Source organism: Xenopus tropicalis, chromosome 4 (assembly GCF_000004195.4).
Source record: "Xenopus tropicalis strain Nigerian chromosome 4, UCB_Xtro_10.0, whole genome shotgun sequence".
NCBI classification, from domain to species: domain Eukaryota; kingdom Metazoa; phylum Chordata; class Amphibia; order Anura; family Pipidae; genus Xenopus; species Xenopus tropicalis.
Window position 1 is genome coordinate 127,225,924 of NC_030680.2, and position 18,505 is coordinate 127,244,428.

Sequence of the window (18,505 nt, forward strand, 5' to 3'; positions counted from 1 at the left end):
CAAGAATACTATACTATGCACTTTTTTTTTATTCTGGGATATTAAGGGATAAAGTACTGGCAACAAGAATGAATTTTGTTACAACAGCGCCACCTGCTGGTCAGTTTCAGATCATGATTTTGTGAAGGAAGTTGTCAGATGACAAGTGATGAGAGAATCTGACCTGGTTTGTTTTGCCGAAAAACTGGCAAAAAAAAAATTTTGCTGATGGAAATGCGTAATTTTGTTCTCAGGAAAAACATTAGAAACAGGCCCAGACTGGCAATGTTCAGGGGTTCAACACAGATAGACTGATGTAAGATTTGTGGGGGGGCTGTCTGGGCCTCTGTGTACTTAAAATGCCAGGGCCTATTTTGAAAGCCAGTCCTGACCTGATAAAAAGCCTCAGATAATTTTTCTCACGCCTTTCCTAACCAGAAGAACATCGGCCCAGCCCTTTTTTGCTTCTGACAATTTCCATGGCTACATAGTCATTAGCAAGTGTTGTCATCAAGTGTTGTCATCAAGTGTTGTCATCAGCGCCATAGTGCAAGCCCATGCAGACATGTACAGACATAGGGCATAGCAGCGCACCCACAGACCAGAACATCTGAAGGAACAGCCTGTGTAACAGCCAGGAATTATATGCCAGTGTGGATTTAGGAATAATGTGGATTATACACCGGTGTAATGTAATGTGCATTGTACACACAGGTTTCCCCACCTGGGGAGCAGGCCCTAATGCACCCCTGGTTACTCCACTGTTCAGGATTAGTCAGTGTTCATGCATTAGTGTCTTCATTGGTTCCACACAGATAGATAGACAAATACAGACAGATATGTTATCACTAAGTTAAATACAACATTACTATTCTTAATATTGACCTAAGCATTTTCATATCTAAAGAGATGATGGCATTTCAGCACCAGAATGAGGGATATTCACAATCACAGACTGAACTTTGCCATCATGAGCAGCAAATCGGGAGTTTGTTTTTATCTGTCTAGAGATCATGAGCAGCCAACCAGGAGTTTGCTTTTATCTGTCTAGAGATTAGATTTGTAACACTAATTGTTGAGTAATTGATGTGGTGTACTGGGTAAATTGTAATGTGATCCACCATTATTGTATGTTTAACTGAGATCTCCTTGAAATAAACTGTGCCATTATTGTGCCTAATAAAAGAATTACTGATTGTATGTAATTAGAATTTCATTTTAAAAAATTAAAGTAAAAAAATTATGTTTTCTCCGCAACAGGTTTTGGGTAGAGATTCCCTTTGAGTTTCCCTTTGTTCAGGTGTTAAGGTGGCCATACACATTAAGATTCTTTCCTAACGACCAATTTCATTGCAATCCATCAAATTACTGTAAAGCTGGCCATACACGCACCGATACTATCGTATGAAACCTCGTTTCGTACGATATTCGGTGCGTGTATGGCATGTCGGCGAGTCGACCGATATCGCAGGAAGCTGTTGATATCGGACGACTCGCCGATCGGCCAGGTTAGAAAATTTTGATCGGGCGCCATAGAAGGCGCCTGACCAAAATCTGCCGTCAGGGCTGAATCGGCAGAAGGAGGTAGAAATCCTATTGTTTCTACCTCCTTATCTGCTGTTTCAGCCCTGACTGTGTGTGGCGGATCTGACGATGTTTCGTGCGACCGATGGTAGCACGAAACATCGTCAGATCGCCACGTGTATGGCCAGCTTAAGGTTAGTGGGCAGAATGATCGCACATCTGATGATTTTTCATTCAGCAGAAAAATCCAGTCAGAAAATCGATCGGGCAGGTTTGAACATTTTTTTCATCGTTAGCAATGAAATTTTCCCATTGTCCAACTGTTTGCAGGACTAGCCAGGTAAGTTCCCAGCTTTAACTAGAAATTGCTTGAAATTGTAGTTTTTATTGATGGACAAATCGTACTTTTAAACGATTGCTTCAGGATAAGCTTGGTCCTACCATAATGAAAAGATCTTTTAAATATCTTAATGTGTATCGGCAGCTTAAGTCACTGTAATTGCAGCGCCGCATATGCCGATTTACATTCTTGCCGGTGGGATGGCATTTCGGGGAGATTAGTCGCCCGCGACACGGGAGATTTGTCGCGGACGACTTATTTCCCCGTGTGCCACAGCCCTTACGTGTGTACTGGCAGGCATGGGATCTACCGGTCAGCGCACACACATAGAGGGGGGAGAAAGCCAGCAGATTGTAAAAAATAACCCCTGTGTCCCATGTGCCTTGCTTGCTGATTAGTGATGAGTGAAATATTTTTGCTTGGCACATAATACCTGGCTGTTACACATGCTGTTCATTCAGATGTTCTGGTCTGTGGGTGCACTGCTATGCCCTATGTCTGTACATGTCTGCCTGGGCTTGCACTATGGCATGATACAATTTGTTGCAAAAAACACACTAGAAAAGTGCAATTTTGGGGCAAAACTTCTTAAGTATGCAATTTTGTGTTCAAATCCACCCTGTGTGCCTGCACCCGGGCTGAAGCAATGGTTCCAGGTGCAGGCACATCAATAGCATTTTGGCGCGTAAAGGTGGATTCTCAGTCTGCCTTTATATGCAAGCCAAGAATCCACCCCATGCAACAGTGACCCAACACAATGTAATATCAGTCAGTTGTAAGCTCCACTGGGGCAGGGGCTGATATGAATGATGTGTCATCTCTGTAAAATAGTGTGGAATATGTCAACACCATATAAATAAAGAAATGCATAGTTGTACATTTCTGATGCAGTGGCTCCAGTAGTGATGCGCAGCTTATCCCAGAACCCGCATGTCACACAGGTTTGGCCTGACCTTTGCACAGTACTTGTGGGGAGCAACCGGTTTCACCTGATCCCTTCCACCCTCCCCAGCTTCCTCCTCAAGCAGCTTATATTTATAGGCACACACCTGCACGCCCTACCCTCTTCGTGGCTTCTGAGATGGGGCGGATTTGGTGCAGGTCTAAATACAGGTACCTGGTTGGGAGTGGGCAACTTTATGTCAACAAGCACATTACTAGGCCCAGTGCAGGCAAAAGTTGATTGGAGCGTAGGGGCTGATTCTTGGCCTGAGTTTACCTGCAGGCCAAGAATCAACCCTGTGTGGTTTAAGCCTTATGGCAGGGATCCCCAACCTTTTTTACTCATGAGCCACACTCGGATATAAAAAGTGTTGGTGAGCCACACAAGCATGAAAAAGTTATTTGGGGGTGCCAAGTAAGGGCTGTGATTGGCTATTTGGTAGCCCCATGTGTGCTTCTGGTCTGTAGGAGGCTCTGGTTAGAGTAAAACGGTGTCTCGATGCTTCCAAAAGTTGCCTCCAAGCCAGAAATGTAAAAATGGGCACCAGCGTTGAGGCCACTGGGAGCAACATGAAGTGGGTGGTGAGCAACATGTTACTCCAGGGGCACTGGTTGGGGATCACTGCCGTATAGTATTATCACAAGGCAGTAATTTGGCTAGACTGTGCAAAATGTGTTTAAAAGACTCACCACATTTGATTCTTTCTCCCATGAGGTCTCTTCAGATGGGTCACTCTCACTCTCTAAATCGGTCCCTCTGCTGCAGTCTAATCGTATGAGAGCGCGGCATCGATAGTGACAGGTGAAACTGCAGTCTAGGAGAAGATGCAAAAGAGACTATATAATGCCAGAGACAGAGGCATCCTAAAAGGCACAGGAGGCGCGTATGTAGCAGGAGAGAGTATGTAGCAGGGAGTTAGTAATAAGGAAAGGTAAGGATTCTAGTCTAATGAGCATGTCTTTGAGTTTTAATTCACTTTGGTTCCTAAATTATCTAAAAAAAACATACAAATAAACTCCTCAAATGTATTTTCCTTCAGGTAACTGGAGTTATAACTGGAGTGATTCTTTGGACATTTTCATTGTATGCATTGAGCATACTGTCCACTGGGTGGTGCTAGATACTCCCAGTAGCCCCCCATGATCTTTTCTGCTGATTCCCTGCACATGCTCTGTGCTGCTGGCACTTACCTGAGCTTAGGGGCCCACTCACAATATACTGTATATATAGAATATAAATGTCACAATATAAGGATGAATAATCATTAATACAGATAATTACTACATGGCAGCTCTGAAAACAGTGCAATTAGCATCAGAATTCAATACTCAGCTCTGTAGCATCAGTTTATATGACAGGCCAACTTTATTTTCTGATTGATGATTTGCAACACCCCCTAAGCTTAGCTTCCCAACAGCTGCTCAGAGCACAATGAGCATGTAAATGTCACAGACTCTTTCCAAGATGGGGAGCTCCTCTGTAAAGACCTGAATCATTGCAGCTAAGCTGAACCTTTAGGCCGATGCAATAAGTTCAGTATATAAGATATGGCATTTTTAGCCATATTCATTTTTAAGGTTTAGTTCTCCTTTAATGAGAAAACACCTCCCATAATATGGTATCAACCCATTTATCCTTTGTTAATATCTCATCTCTTAACATGTCATTTAGAATCATGTGCCGTGCTTATGCTATAGATATCGAAGTTCTTGTAAGAAGCAGGATTAGAACTTGGTACAAATAAATACCTGTCCAAAATAAACCCCCTAATAGATGGGGGGGGGGGAGCACTAATGGCAAAATAAATGGCATAACAACAAAGAACCAGAAAGAAAGGAGCACACCCTTGGATTTAATGCTCAGCTATAAGCAGGATGTAGTATTAAGAACACATAATTATTACATTATCAATTAAAAACACTTCAATCAATACAATATACAGCCCTTGGGAAATATCTTGCTGGCTCTAAAAATCCATTTATCGAATTTGCAGCACTCCCGTTTCATATTCATAAAACTGCCTTTATTTTACATATGGCACAGACACAGCAACGTTTCGGACCTCGTGGTCTGAAAACATCCGAAACGTTGTGTGTCTGTGCCATATGTAAAATAAAGGCAGTTTTATGAATATGATGATGCTGCGTGCAACCCTCTGATAAACTTCCCCCCACCCACAAGTGTGCTGGAAACCCATTGTATTTTGGCTCTGAAAATCCCCCTGCTGGTTGGTGGGTTTGGTGGGTGGGTCAGTGGGTGGGTCGGTGAGCAGCAGCAGCACCAGCACCACAAGAGTTGCAACAGAAAAAGGAAGCAGGTAGTATGGTGCTTTGGGTGCTCTGGATGAAAGTCAGTTCTATAATAAACTCAATACAGCATCGCCATTTATTAAATTTGGCAAGATGGGCCCAAATGCTTTATGTGCAAGTTCTATATAGTGACTGCATTAACCCTACTTCAGCCTTCCATCCACTTTAAAGGACAAGGAAAGGCAAAGTCACTTGGGGGTGCCAAAATATTAGGCACCCCCAAGTGACTTTAATCACTTACCTCGTACCCCGGGCTGGTGCCCCTGTTAGGAGAAAACAGCAGCAGCCCGGGGCACCTGCAGCGAGCGCTTCCTCCTTCTGGCTTCGCTTTCCAATGCCAGCGGTTGGCGCATGCGCAGTAGAGTGAATAGCGGAACTTTAACAGAGAAGTCGGTTTTTCACTCTACTGTGCATGCGCCAACCGCTGGCATTGGAAAGCGAAGCCAGAAGGAGGAAGCGCTCGCTGCAGGTACCCCGGGCTGGTGCTGTTTTCTCCTAACAGGGGCACCAGCCCGGGGTACGAGGTAAGTGATTAAAGTCACTTGGGGGTGCCTAACATTTTGGCACCCCTAAGTGACTTTGCCTTTCCTTCTCCTTTAAATGTAGGCCCCTTTCTGAAGGTGTATTATATAGGAAGTTAATAACCTGGGCAAACCAGACTTACTGAATTTCCTCTGTAATCAGCCAGACAAACACATCCATGTAACACATGCCTTTTAAAAACTAAACACACAAACTTCCATCCTTATCTCTCCCAATATTAAGTCCATGGTGACATTTATGTAGTTTAAATCAAATTCCTTTCTTTATTTTTTTCCTGTTTTGCTCCTTTTTCAGCCTGCAAAAGAAACAATCTGTGTGGTTATTTGGGGGTCACTGACCCCGGCAACCAAAAAAATCTGACTGTGAGGCCTCAGTGTTATTGTAATTCTTATTTTTATTGCTTATCTTTCAATGCAAACTCTTTCATTTTTATTTTCCATTGTGATATCCATGTTGCAAATTGTTACAGAAGTTAAATCTAAGACCTAAATCCTAAAAAGTTACAATGCTACCATCTACACCATGTTAAATGTGATTTTAATGTGACCTACCCCTTTAAGAGGACCACCAAATTCATATGGAAACAAATTTCTTTTTTCCTATCTGATTTAAAGAACCAACTGATTGATCCAAGTTGCATGAATGAGGCCTTTGTCTGATTGGAAAGTAGCGGAAAAGCCTAAAAATAAAAGCACTGGGGCACAAAGGCAAAGCTTCTGATTTGTATAACTCAGATAAGTTACCCTTTAATGACATGGGGTAAGGGCTGCAAAGGACTTTTGTTTGTCTGTCACTACATTCAGGCAGAGAAAGGTGATATCCCAGCACTACTGTGGGCTATGGTTAAAAGTGGGGGCATAAAGATTGCTGGAATGTAACAAAGGATACACATTATTACTTGCCCTTGGCACCAACAAGTGGGCAGTGGCAGCAGTACCTAGTATTCTTTTTTACAAACCTTGGGTCCCCAGATGCTGTTGGACTACAACCACCAGCATACTTTAACCCTTGATTGTATGAAAATGAATTCTGGGAGCTGTAGTCCAGCAGCATCTGGCAAGGCCACCATAAGAAAGTTTGGGAACCCGCACAAGTTACTTTATATGGGGCCCCCATGAACACAAGCGCATAGTACCAACATTTTGGCCATGTCCCTTGTGTGTGATATAAACAGCTGATTTTACTCTATAATAACCTGTTCATGTAAAGAGGTCTATTAATTAATGTGCCAATTAAAAAAAAACCTGCACTCCTTTCTCTGTTATTGCTTGACATGGAAGTAATGTAAGCTTTTGAATGCGTTATGTAAACTACGTAAGGTTAGGGGCTGATTTGCTTTGGGGCCCAATAACTTGTATAAGTAGTTCATAAAATAGTAATAAATGTCAGTGGAGTGGGAGTGGAGTGCATACGTAACTTACATAAGTTTCTTAAGTAATGTAAGTTTTTGCATAAGTTATGTAAACTGCGTAAGCGCAGGGGCCCCATAACTAGTCATTCCCCTGCTGGAAAGTTCATGTGCCTGATACTCATATAATTTAGTAAACAGATTCCAATATAACAGCTGACGTTACTCTAAAATAAGCAGTTCATATAAATAGTTAAAATGAATAATTAATGGGCTAACAAGTCAGTTCATTGGGGGCAGTGGCCTTTACCTTCATTTTTGTAATTTATTGGTGGCAATTTATTGGCCTTGTCTTGTGCTTGATTCACAAGTTACGTATGTTTCTAGGCAAGTTAAGTACGTTTTTAGCCAGTTTTTGCAGAAGTTACATACATTACATTATGGCGTAAATTTACTGTAACTTTATACAAAACTTACGCAATTTGTGTAACATTTGTGACATGGCCGGGCCCCCTTACCAGAGAAGATGCCATGAGGCCCGGCACAACTGTACCCCTTTCTGCCCCCCCCCCCTCCCTGATGGTGGCCCTGACATCTGGGGGGACCCAAGGTTAAGTAACAGTCTCCAAAGGGACACTGCAAGGTACCACTCAGATGCTAAAATGGCTAATAACATGCTCATGGGTGTGTACATACCATGTAAATGCATACCCTGTGTTGTGTGCAGGCAGGGGTATGAGCATGAATATACTTACTAATAAATGACATTTTTACATTGTGGTTTTTAAAGACAGGAAAGTCTGCCAGGTGGTTTTGCAGATTAATAGCGGGCGGGGAACATATTTGTGTGTATAATTTATTGGCCAATATATATTTCAATATTAACAAGATTTCAAAGAAGAAATCATTAAAATTGTCTCACTAAAATGATCTATTACCCCAGAAAGATCCAAATTATATTTCCCACTACCTGCAATAAACCTAGACTAGCACTTTTATTTGATATATCAGTTATTCAATATATATATATATATAGGGAGAGAGGGAAGCACTCATGGTGTTATATACTGTAACACTGTGAAAACTTCCGTTGTTGTTTTTTGTATCGTTTTGGGTAACACCCAGTGGTTTGACTCATAGGAGGTGAGTGCCGGTATTCGCTACACTATATAGAGAGATATAGAGGGAGAGAACACCAGTGCATAATGGTGGATGGATAGTGCAGGGATCATATTATACTAGTGAATGGGGTGGGCTATGCTAGCATGTATTCAGTAAAGGGATACATTTAATAGTTTATAGGATAAGTAAACTAAAAGTGAATGTAAAGGGATGAGAGTGCTATACTAAGCACTTGCAATTTCCATTCATTATTTTTTTTCCCCAGGTTCAAAGATATTTTAGATCTTTATATTAAAGATCTTTTTAAGATCTATTAAAATGAATTAATTTTGTTACAACAACGCCACCTGCATGTCAGTTTCCAACCGTGATGTAGTCGAGGAAGTTGACAGGTGAAAAAAAGGGCTGATCTGATGTTCTTCTGGTTAGGAAAGAGGTGAGAAAAGTTATTTAAGGTTTCTAATGTCTTTCCTAACCAGAAGAACATTAGATCAGACCTCCTGATCTCTCTCCTGACAATATTCTCGACTACATCATGGTTGGAAACAGACCAGCAGGTGGTGCTGTTGTCACAAAATGTATTCATAATAACAGTACATATTCCTCTTAATATTTCAGAATTTTGAAAAAAATATAACAAATGTAAATTGCAAAAGTACTTAGAACAGCACTTACAGCATTTTTATATTCACTTATTTTAAACGTTTACTTGTCCTTTTCTTTACTTATTCTGAGCACTGACCCAGTTCATGGTGTAGGACAAAGGTTTATGGAGTTTTCGGCCAAAGGCCTTTTTTGTTGGCCAGTATGTGGGCAGGACACTCACCTTCTACGGTTCCAACAATTTCTGGCAACACATAAGCTCTCAACCCCATATTCCATTCCAATGTCCCTTAGGATGGGTCTGCCAGCAACTGTGTTGTACCCCCTATTGGTGCCAAGCCCACAGTTTGGGAAAGACTTCACTAGTGTAATCACACAATGCTGAATTTCCACAGCATGAACAGGGCTAGTTATTGCTTGACAGTAGCTATAGAGACTGATTATTACTCCCTGATTTTTTTAAAAGGAAGAATGGCATCGTGAAATGTACCAACCTTGGTTTTGAGTGTGTAGCAGGGTACAAAGTGTAATATTTTTTCATTTTGCCCCCTGTCCCCACACATAGCTCCCGAGGTGCAGCTCTTAGATATTCAGAACCCTTCTCTCATGAATACAGAGCTGCCTGTTTTTGGTATTATAAGGGGCTAGCTGGTGGCAGTACCTGCAACTGGGCCCCTGTCCTCTGGCAGCCACAATTTGCCCTTAGAGGCCCCTAGCTTGCATCTCATTCAGATAGCAACCTCAGGGGGGCCAATGGGTGCAATATGCAGCTGGGCAAGGTCGGGCCTGCTTTGTGCCCACAGTCAGGGTTGGACTGGGGTGTTAGAGCTGGCACCCCAGGGGCCCCCCACACACCCCCAGGGACCCCAGCCTCCCACACAACCCCACCCCTCTGAGCGCATATATCTCATACTTAACTAAGTGCAATAGAGGGAAAGAGGTCAGCAGGGGAGCACTGGGTCTGGGTTGGCAGTACCCACGAGGGCTGGGGCCCACTGGGTTTTTTCCCTGCGTGCTGCCGGACCAGTCTGACCCTGCCCACATTGCTGTGCTTGGCACTTTACACTGGATCCAGAGCAAGGTGCAAGGTTCAAGCCAGACTGAAATCCCCTGCTGCAAGCGCTCTATAACTTATTTGTAAGGGAAGTAAAATCGCTCTAGAATTGGCATCAGGGGATTTGATAAATAACCCTGTCTTGTGTAACTGCCCAACAAATTCACTGCACTTTTGTCCTCTGTGTGTATATTCCTGTCATGTCAGAAGTGACAGAGGATTCCCTAACAAATGCACAGCAATACCTGCTGCCAGAAACGTGGCTCCCAGGCAGTGGGACCTCCAAGTACTGCACCTGGCACTTTTGGGGGCACACGTAAATATACTGGTATACACCACAGGGCACAGAAAGGATCAGCTTTGACTATTAATGTACAAAGAGTAATAAATATTGGACACTTTCTATTTTTGGTGTTATTGGCCCTTTAAGGAAAATGTTACACTGGGGAAACCAAAACATATCAATTCAGCCCGTAGCAACCGTCACCCACGCATACCCCTGTATTGCCTAAACACGACATGTAATTGATTCCAGGCATCGATTTACACTGGAACCACAGCTGCTCTGCAATTTCATGAAGATTTGTCCCATTTTGGTGGATGTTAAAAAAGAAACATTATTGTTTTATTCAAATTGATTTTGTTTCCACCCCTATCAGTCATTTTCAAGAGTGCAGTTCAGCCGGGTGTGATGGGGCCACTGTCACTTCAAAGGGTAACTACAGTTCTCACCTTATTTGTTTCTCATGTTATCAGTAATGCAGAGGGCGGCTATATGGATTTCCACATGTATCAACCTTTGGTCACAGGGTTCTTTCCCACTAAAGCCTCAGGCTTAAAAAACAAAAGGGCACTATATTGACTTATGCTCGCTTTAGAGCAAAGACACATGGAGCTGCTAGTAGCGGCTAATTGTTGTGGCTACTAAAAAGGACAATGTTAATAATTTACTGGTAACAGTAAATTCTCAGTATTGTCTATGGCAGGGTATTTTCTGGCGTTTAGTAGCCATGGAAAAGTAGCTGCTACTAGTAGCTCTGTGTGTCTTCACCCATAGAGCTACTGTTTATGGTACCAATATATACACCCCTGGCCAGTGGTCAACAGCAACCATCACCCATAGCCCCACCAGAGAGAATTTGGCTTGCAGGCCACAGTGGTGACAGAATTGGGGTGGGTAGGCCACATGTCCTTACTGGGCCGCCCCTGGCTTTGGCTGTGGAGCCGGCTCCTCTTCTTCTTCATAGATCTGTTGTAACAGAACAGGGCATTGCAGCAATGTATTGGCTAGAGAACAGTGTTCTACTTCTAATGGTGCATGCAGACAGAACCAGCAGTAGCAATTACACTTACAAATAACTTGAAAAATATATATCTATACATATTTGAAAGGATTTGTCTGGAATTCCCCTTTAGCAGAGATGCTCCATTCATAAATGTCACATTTTGCTTGATTCTCAAATGGCACAGAGCTTTACAGAGATCATGATTCAGTACTTGCCCCACTGGAACTTACACTCTAAGCCCCCATTACACAAACACAACACAATGGAGACAATATTATAAGCTGCCCATATGTTTTGGACCTTTGACTTTTGAAAGAATGTAGCAGAAGCCAACTGATTATCAGACCTGCAAAGAAGCATTCCAGGCTGATTTCTGCTACATTACTTCAAGAACCAGCAGTGCGGAAGGAGGACAGACTGAATATTAGTGAATTGTGAATACTTGTAATAAATGTATATTGTTGCTTCAAATTACATTTGTTTCTATTAGGCAAAATGTTACATGTCCTTTAAGAGGATTTGGTGGGAAAGCCAGAAGGTGCCTCTCTATAACACTAAGTTGCTTATGTTGAATATTTCTTCTCACAGCTGTGTGAGTCTGCACACTTGTAGCACATTGAGAACAGATACATGTGTCTGTGCTATTTCCCATCTGGCAGGATGGAACCATTTTTCCTACACACGGTTCAGGCTGGGTTGCCTTAGACAGTTTTATAGAGTGTAATTGTTACAGTGCGCTATGAAATAAGTGCCAGTTGTACTGATTAACAGTGTCAGACAGCGTGTGTGCTTATTTCTTACTGTATATTAGATTGTAATTTATACAAGGGAACCCCAGTCAAATACTCACATTGTATATATAATTCCAAGCAAATTTCCTATACACATGGATTAAAAATATCAGTGATTTTAAAGTTATTGGTAAATGGAATTGCTTCCGAAAGCAGTGTCTGTCCCTTTGTATTCTCTTTCCTGCTAGCCCTGACTATAGGTGCCACTGAAACTAAGAAGCCATAGTCATCTTGTCTCCTCTGTCTTGGGCACCTGTCTACTACCAATGAAAACGACTTTCTATTGGTGCAATTTTTAGTCCATACACAATGAAACCTTCCGTGTTCTCACACTATACTTCTGTGTTGTACCTTATGATCCAAACAAAAACCTCTGCCTGACTCTCATACAATGGCAATTGGCACAGATGGTTAGATGTCCTTATTAAAACCTGAGTTCAGATGATAAATGTCTGCATTCTCATTGGTTGTTTGGCAATTCTCTGTTGTAGAAACCTCTATTTATAGACTCCCTTTTAACACCCAGCCAATGAGATTCATACAGCTTTAACATATGTTGAATTATTTCACTTTGCTCTAATAATTAAAGCACATTATGGACCAGGTACGGGCAACTGGTATCCGGATGTAGCTGAGGCACACCTTTAGCTCAACCACATCTGAAGTGTCTAAATCTGCATTTCAACCTTATAGACTGCTAAATAATAGATTCTTTCTGAATAAAGCCAGGATATTCCCATGGCTGAGGCTTAACTCTTTCATTTTTTAAAGGTAAAATCAATCAAGTATCCTGCTCTGATGAAAATGGGGCCACAGGGGCCACTCAGTGTTGGGATTTGACATCTTAGACCTGTTGTTCTTTTAGCAGCTTGAGATATTGGGGAATATTATAAAATGGTGAAACAGAGCAAATCTGCTGCTCACACTCTAACCCTTTTTTTCCCCCCCCCAAAGGTCAGAACGTATAGATATTAACTATTCCCTGCCTAATTTCCATGGACAGTCTCTCTTCTGACAGGAATTTTTTTAAGATGCACTAAATTCATAATCTTTATATTGGATTGGTTGGATACTGAATTCTTCCAGTTAATGAATATTGGTTTTTAAAACATATTCATTAAGGCTGAATGGCTGGTGTATGGTGCTGTGGTTGCCATGCAGGGCATTCCACTGCCTACTGTAACTGGTCCAATTCACCCAAAGCAGTACCTGCTCTCTTCGTTTAGCAATTGCCTCCTTCCTATCCTTCCTCAGCTTCCTATTCCGAGCTGTATGGATCACTTCCACTACTCACTGAATGTGGTACCACACAGCAGAACACACTGTAAAGCTGGCTATACACGCAGCAGTATAATCGTGCACAACTTATATATTATATGATTTTCGGACTGTGTGGGCTCCAAATTATCATCCCGATAATTGTTGTACCATGGTGATTGGTAGATCAGACAGGTTAGAAAATTTCATTCCGATAACGCTAAAATCTGTGCATGTATTGTGTATCTGACAATATCCTTGGGGGACCCACAATGTATTTCTGGGACATAACTTTTGTACGGTTGGTGTCTGCCAACTATTTCATGTACAGAACATCCTCAGATTTGTTATATTTAGGGCTTTATACTACAATTTCAGTCTGAATGTTAGTTTCAGATCGTTGTATTTAAACATATAATTGACAAGCAAACATTAGTTGAAGAAGACTGGAATCTAAACTTGTATGGTCACCTTAAGTGTAACACACAGGGAAGGTACCGGCACAGGAAGACACATGTGGAGCAGCAGCCTGACACCAATGTGTCCTCAGAAATCATTTCCATCTAGGCAAATGATAACATGTCCAAATCATCACTGGTTCCTGTAACTTGGGGCTATGACAGAATAGAGATAGGATATGGTAACTAAGGGTTAATATTTGTTTTACCCACTGGTACTCACACACACAGCGAAGGCTTTTCCTGTAGATGCCCCATATGAAGTCCCCGCAGAGGTCACACCAAGTGTGCTGAGTGTTAGATGTGGGCTGGAAATAATGTCCCTCTCCTGCTTTCCCAGGTGGCAGTATGTCACCTTGCCCACCAAGTATTCTCCTTCTCAGGCTCCTCTGCAGAATAGGGGGTGTCCTGCTTGGAGGGATCCTGACAGCATTGGTACGCTCCAGGCGGTGCCCCCCACGGGAGCTTTGCGTCAGATCGATGCCATCCCTCGGCTTCAGATCCTTCAGCTCGATTATCTCATAGCTGGCCCCATTTTCCCACATCTCACAGGATTCTAGTCAGCAGGGGAGTCAAATAACTTCTCCTTTCCTTTCTCTGGCATTAGACAACTGTGCTTTTATGTTAAAGTCTCAGGCTTCCGCCCTCCCCGTGTCTTCTGCTCTTTGTATTTCTGTAGCACTCTGTTCTGTTCATGACTTAAGACTGCAGGAGAAAAAAAAAGCAGCAACAGGAAATTTACAAAGAGTGTAACTTCATCACTTGTATGGGGTGTCCTCATTGCATCTCAGTGCATCCCAGTGCTTGTGCCATGGTGCTAAGGATGGTGCTAGATCTTTCTGGAGGAGGGTCCCACTGCTGACACAAGGGAAAGTGACAGCAGGAATTCAGAGAGGAGCCACTGACCCATATCCACTGCCCCTTGGTGACTGTGCTTGCAGCTCCCAGGATGCCAGTGTACTGCAAAGAATGCACAAAGCAATGCAGGGCAGCCTCCTCCTGGCATGAAGCTAATTCACAACAGTAATTTCATGAAATTCAAATATTTCCGGAAGCATTAAATAGCGTTAAACCTCTGGAAATGTCCCCCAAGTTTCCTGCAGAACCAAGACAAAGAAATCCAGATCTCTGGAAGAGAAGCTGCCAAGATTTACACGTCAGAAGTAAAAAAAAAAAAGACTAAAAAAATGTAAAAAAAAATTATTAGAAGAGAGAGGAGAGGAAGTGCAGCCAAGGGACGCAGTGGTAATCGTCAGAAATCAGAGGGGCATCTCAGCAGGGAGAATCCAGCCACAAGCAAGGGAGAGAGGAGAATGAGGGCTGGGCAGTGTCCGACTCCTGCACACAGAGTACAGAGGGTGGGAGTCAGCCCAGAGGCAACTGTGCTGGGAAAGCTACTCTGCAGATGCTATATACTGTACATTCCAATGGTGGGGCATACATAATACTAAGAGCTTTACTCACTATGCATATACACAAGACAATGCAGGCTTGTATATCACAGCCAGGCATGACCTGCCATTAACAGCCGGCCAACTAGAAGGTGACCAATGAGCCAATCTTTGCCTTACCATTCTTTCTTAGCTTGATACCCTGTTGAGAAATAATACTATAGTCTAGAACAGTGATCCTCAACAAGTGGCTCACAAGCAAACAACCCCTTTGATGTTGCTCCCAGTGGCCTTAAAGTTAGTGCCCATTTTTGGATTTCTGACTTGGAGGCAAGTTTTGGAGGCATAAAGACCATGTGTACTGCTAAACAGTCTCTAGTAGTCTGCCAGCCCACATTGGGCTACTAATTACCTAATCTGAATACTTACTGGTCACCTACTAGGAAAGTTTTTGTGCTTGTGTTGCTCCCCAGTTTTTTTTTCATTGAAATGTTGCTCATGAGTAAAAAAATCTTGGGGATCCCTTGTCTAGAAGCTGTTAAGTAAAACAGGAGGAACAACTTTCCACCACTATAAAGTCCCCTGTCACCCAAAATGTGATCAGTTGTTTTCAGTTGTTCTGACTTCTATGGAACTGTGGAGGCCTTGGACTAGTACAGAAGCCCAAAACATAATGTGTAGCATATCTAGCCTTATTCTTTGGTGAGCTCTAGGCCAGGGTCACACTGTGTGTTATCTCCGCTGCTGTAGATACACTAGGGCTGCAAACCACCATTGTTCCATTCAGATGTTGTTAGTGGTAGACTGGGGTTGTGCTACACAAGTGGCCTCCACACCACCTCAGGAGTCCCCACAGCCCACTCACCCACCACCAGCCCTCCCCCATGCACATACATTATACTTTGTTCCGCATCGGAGGGCTGTGGCAATGGGGGGTATTGAGGCTTGGAGGCACCCACTGGATTTTTTCCTGGTGTCCTCCCAGCCTAGTCCGACCTGGATAGTGTGATGGTAGTGAGGGGAATATTTCACCCAGAAAAGCTTCAATTAACATCCTCAGTGCCACGTTCCAGTATAGAATCCCAGTCACATTATGACTGGTACTTACTGCACTCCCTGGCATGTCATTGAAACCAGCATTTAGTAAACATGCCATTCTTTACCCCAAAAAATGTGCAGAAGGCCTTTCATTTAGTTATAAATTATACTTTTAGATCCTTCAGTGGATGATTGCATCCAGACATATCCAAGTGTGTTCATTGTATTACCTAAGGGTATTCGCAGACTGGGAGATTTCTAGCATTTTGTCGCCACAGCATTTTCTCCATATGTGGGAGGAGGATAAAATGCTAGAATCTAAAGTCAATGGAAATTCCCAGCAAGTGCTGTGTCCAGTCTAGTGACAGATAAACAAAAATGTGTGTGCTGCATTCTCCAGCAATATGTGGGTCACTAGACAGAACTTGGTACTTGGCAGCAATTCCCATTGCTTTGAAAAGGGGGCAAATTCTAGCATTTGTCCTAGTGCTAGGAATCACCGAGTCTGCCATTATCCTAACAAACAAATGTGTAAATAATACAAAACACAAATGTGTAAATAATGTGTAAATAATACAGAATATCATATTTTTCATGAATAAATGGTGAAAATGAAGATGCTTTCTTGGGACCAGATGGCTATTATATTTAGAGGAAGCACTAAATGAAGCAGGGTAATAAACCAGTGGCAGGAACATTCACTTTTTAATTTGAGAGCACTGTATCTGTTTATGCATGTGTTGCCCATTACTAGAAGGAGCTGTAACAATCGCACATTAATGGCAGCAGTAAAAGTAAAAGATGCTGAAACCTCTATTTTACCAACAATACTTATCTTTGTATTCCTAGGCTCACAGCTGATTGGGCCCCACATATGTTAGCTATGTTCTTGTATAACAAGCATCTCTGATTGCACAAGGGGTTAAAAGGAATTGTTTTTGAGTTAGAATGTAGAGCCTGGGAGAAACATGTGACACCCCTAATCTGTGTGTGCATGGACCCCTCCCCTGAATGATGTGTTTGTTTCCATCCAAAGAAAGTTCTGCGTCTGTAGATTTTCTTCTAGATGTGTGGCTGGTAAAACTTGCTGTTTGTTCCTTATGGTTTTCATCCTACAGTGTGTGCTCCTCTCACTCTCTTACTGCCGGCCCCATGAGATTTCCCCTGTACAGTCATTTCCCTTACTTTCAACTGCACTTCCTGACATTTTAACCTGTTAACTGCTGTTAACCAACTCAGTGCCTCTCTTTTGTGGATGTTTCAGCCATCCATGCCGCCTTCAAACATAAGAGCCTGTTAGAACCTAGCTTTTTTTCATCTACAATCACTGAAATAAAATATTTAATTAGGCTATCATTACAGGTTAAAGCCGGCTATACACGCACCAAAATTATCATACGAAACCCCGTTTTATACGATATTCGGTGCATGTATGGCGGCTCGACGTGACGACCAATGACGCAAAGGCTGCGAATATCAGCTACGTTTATGGCTGAATCCACAGGTGGAGGTAGAATTTCTATTGTTCTTTTTACCTCCATATCTAATGATTCAGCCATGAACGTCAGTGGAGGGTGGGAATGGCCTTTCCTGTGACCAATGGTTGCACAAAAGATCGTTATTGCTACATGTATGGTCCCCTTAAGACCCTGACACCTCTGACCTTTGAGGACTATGGGTTGTCCAGTGCAGGGCACGGAACATGGTCCATGACATAAATAGCCTTACATACCTCTGTATTATTAGAACCAAGTACAGTATTTACTGTAAAAGGCAGATGCTCTTTGGGATGAGAAAGTATGATAAAGTGAGAAAACCTTTGGCTCATAGTAACTGTTGTTCCACCTCCAGCCTGAGCATTCCTTATACCAGTAACAAACTGGGAATATTGGGGAATCCTATAAAGCAGATTGGCATAGACACAGTACTGAGATATTATGGCAGGACCTCTCTCTGGTATAAATAGGGTTGGTTTAAGGGTAAACCTTGGAGGGTAAAACCCCTAAACCGCTGGCACCCCACAAGTGTGTATAAAAATGTGAAAAAAAGTTATACAGTATATTTGCCTAACAATTTTGACCATGAAATAGATTTTAGTCCACTTTTTCTTACATTACACCAGAAATATTTTTTTTATAAGACTGATGTCTATTGTTTTCCTTTTTTTTTTTTTAAACAATATACTTTTAAAAAGAAATGATTCCCACCACCCTGTCTCTCAGCAGTATAGCAGTGTGATGTCCCACAGGGAGATTAGTGGGCCACAGTGATATCTTGGCTACCGCAGGCGACTAATCTCCCTGAAATGCCTTCCCACTGGCAATAAAGTGATTCGCTGGTGGGAACGCATACGCGTTGCTTTGTCTTCCAAAATCATGCAAAGTTTCCTCCTGCACTGACTTGTTAGACAATAACAATCTGACAGGGTAGCTGCTGGCATTTCTTAGGCTACTGGCACAAGGGGAGATTCTAAACATTTTGTTCTCTAGCCCAAAGGGTTGTCTTGGCACAATAAAAAA

General features: G+C 42.4%; 1 protein-coding gene across 1 annotated transcript in view; it reads right to left on the bottom strand.

Moving 5' to 3' along the window:
* The window catches only part of rassf1 (Ras association domain family member 1), a 28,731-nt gene extending 13,971 nt beyond the window's left edge, over window positions 1–14,760 (bottom strand). The window contains exons 1-2 of the mRNA XM_018093674.2: window positions 13,781–14,760; window positions 3,476–3,600 (exon numbers count right to left, since the gene is read on the bottom strand). Coding sequence (XP_017949163.2) covers window positions 3,476–3,600; window positions 13,781–14,102 — 447 coding nt within the window. The 5' untranslated portion in view covers window positions 14,103–14,760. The remainder of the gene's footprint in view (window positions 1–3,475; window positions 3,601–13,780) is intronic.
* Window positions 14,761–18,505: the final 3,745 nt, after the last annotated feature.